General features: G+C 35.5%; 1 protein-coding gene across 1 annotated transcript in view; it reads right to left on the reverse strand.

Moving 5' to 3' along the window:
* LOC111399867 (transcription factor MYBS3-like) overlaps positions 1-1,478 on the reverse strand; it is a 2,677-nt gene extending 1,199 nt beyond the window's left edge. The window contains exons 1-3 of the mRNA XM_023027356.1: positions 986-1,478; positions 488-684; positions 7-172 (exon numbers count right to left, since the gene is read on the reverse strand). Of these exons, the coding sequence (XP_022883124.1) occupies positions 7-172; positions 488-684; positions 986-1,289 (667 nt within the window). The 5' untranslated portion in view covers positions 1,290-1,478. The remainder of the gene's footprint in view (positions 1-6; positions 173-487; positions 685-985) is intronic.
* Positions 1,479-1,799: the final 321 nt, after the last annotated feature.

Consider the following 1,799-nt stretch of genomic DNA (forward strand, 5'->3'; position numbering starts at 1 on the left):
ATGCACAAAGAGAGCTGCTCGAATTCAGTTCCGGAACTATTAGAGAATTTTCACATTCTTGATCATTCCACTCGTTGTCTTGTCCAGATGAATTCAGGTCTATCGGGGGCAGAATAGCATCATCTTGTCCTATTTCTTGATTCGAATCTGTCTTTGAAGCAGCATTACTAACCTGTTCGTGTCAACAAAACCATGAAATCAACATCTATGTATGTTCTGTGCCTGTTTGAGCCAAAATACATTTCGGAATAGTATTTTATTGGAGAACATGCAATTAAAAAATAAGAAAAAGTTTTAGATTTGTATACAAAATTATTCAACAGGAGAAAGTGTGGTTTAAAATGGGCTTTGAAAAAAATGCGTTTTTGCAAAATGGAGGCCAAACATAGGCTAAATATACTCGGCTTTTTTGACAAGATAATGAGTACCATACGTGCATCAGACAAGTCTGTGTTGCACAGGTGAAGTTAAAAAAATGGATATATACCATGTCAAAGAGGCTCGACCGTCTCTTCTTCTTGTACAAACTGGCTTGCCGGAGAAAGTACTTTTGAGCATGACTTGCAACTTGTGTTGGAGTTCTTGTAGTTACGAAGTTTCTTGAAATTCCCCTCCAATCTCCTTTTCCTTGCTTCTCAAGCCCAATTAGGAAAGCCCTGTGTTCTTCTTCGGTCCATGGAATTCCTAGCATTAATCCAGTTAACAATATCATCAAAGCCATTGAATTTGCATGAGGAAGAGAGAATAAAGAAGAGACGATTATTTCATAGAAGGGTAATAGATTAGAAACTATGGAAAATAACTATCTTCAAAATTAAAGCCATCCCAGGCATGTTCTGTGTGCAGCGTTAAACAGAAATACTGGATAGTACAATGAACGAGAATTTGATTTATTTGTCTCTCTTAATATTGTCTACATTGTTAACATCCCAGAAAGCTGGAAGGGTTAAGAAGGATAACAGTTCCACATATATACCATACATACCTTTCTTTCTTTCCTGAACTTGGGGTAAATGACCATCAGAGAGATAACCAATTAATGTCTTATCGGAATTTTCGTTGATTGAAACTTGGGAAGATAGCGAACAAGATAGGGAGGAAGACGACGCTGCTGCAGGCAACGAGGAGGATGGTAAGCAATCCAAGCTGAAGCATTTCTTGATGGGAACGGAAGGAGAAGATACTTCAAGTTGTACTCCAAACAGCCTAACATTAACAGACCCTCTAGAAATGATACAAGTCCTTGAATTGTGACCTATGTGTCCACAAATTGAGCACTTTCTGCCCATTTTCACCAGAAAAAAGCTCAATCTACACTGCACCTTTCTCTGTGAGAGAGAGAGAGAGAGATTAGTTAATATGATTGTTATATATGTGATATGTAGAGTTGGTGGGGTTTATGAAAATGCTTTCACACTATGAGATAATTGGATGGACTTCATTATCTGTTTAGATATTTTTCCAACTAGGAATCTTACAACTCTCTCTCTATATATACACAGACGCATAGAATTGCTCCATCAGGCTTTCATCTATTTCGAAAACACGAATCCTAAGTGATAGATGAAAGAACAGTGGCCATATATCCCAAAAAATCATACTTTTATCTTGAACCCCAAACTATTTTTAATAATGTTACTTATACATAAACAGTTATATAATAATTTACATATAGATGATGTGTTAAAAAGAGAGTGGGCAAGTTATTTTTATTTTATTATTATTATTATTATTATTATTATTATTATTTTTTAGGTTGATAAAATTCTGACCTAATCATAACTCATCATATCATGTTT

Source organism: Olea europaea, chromosome 9 (assembly GCF_002742605.1).
Source record: "Olea europaea var. sylvestris chromosome 9, O_europaea_v1, whole genome shotgun sequence".
Classification (NCBI taxonomy): domain Eukaryota; kingdom Viridiplantae; phylum Streptophyta; class Magnoliopsida; order Lamiales; family Oleaceae; genus Olea; species Olea europaea.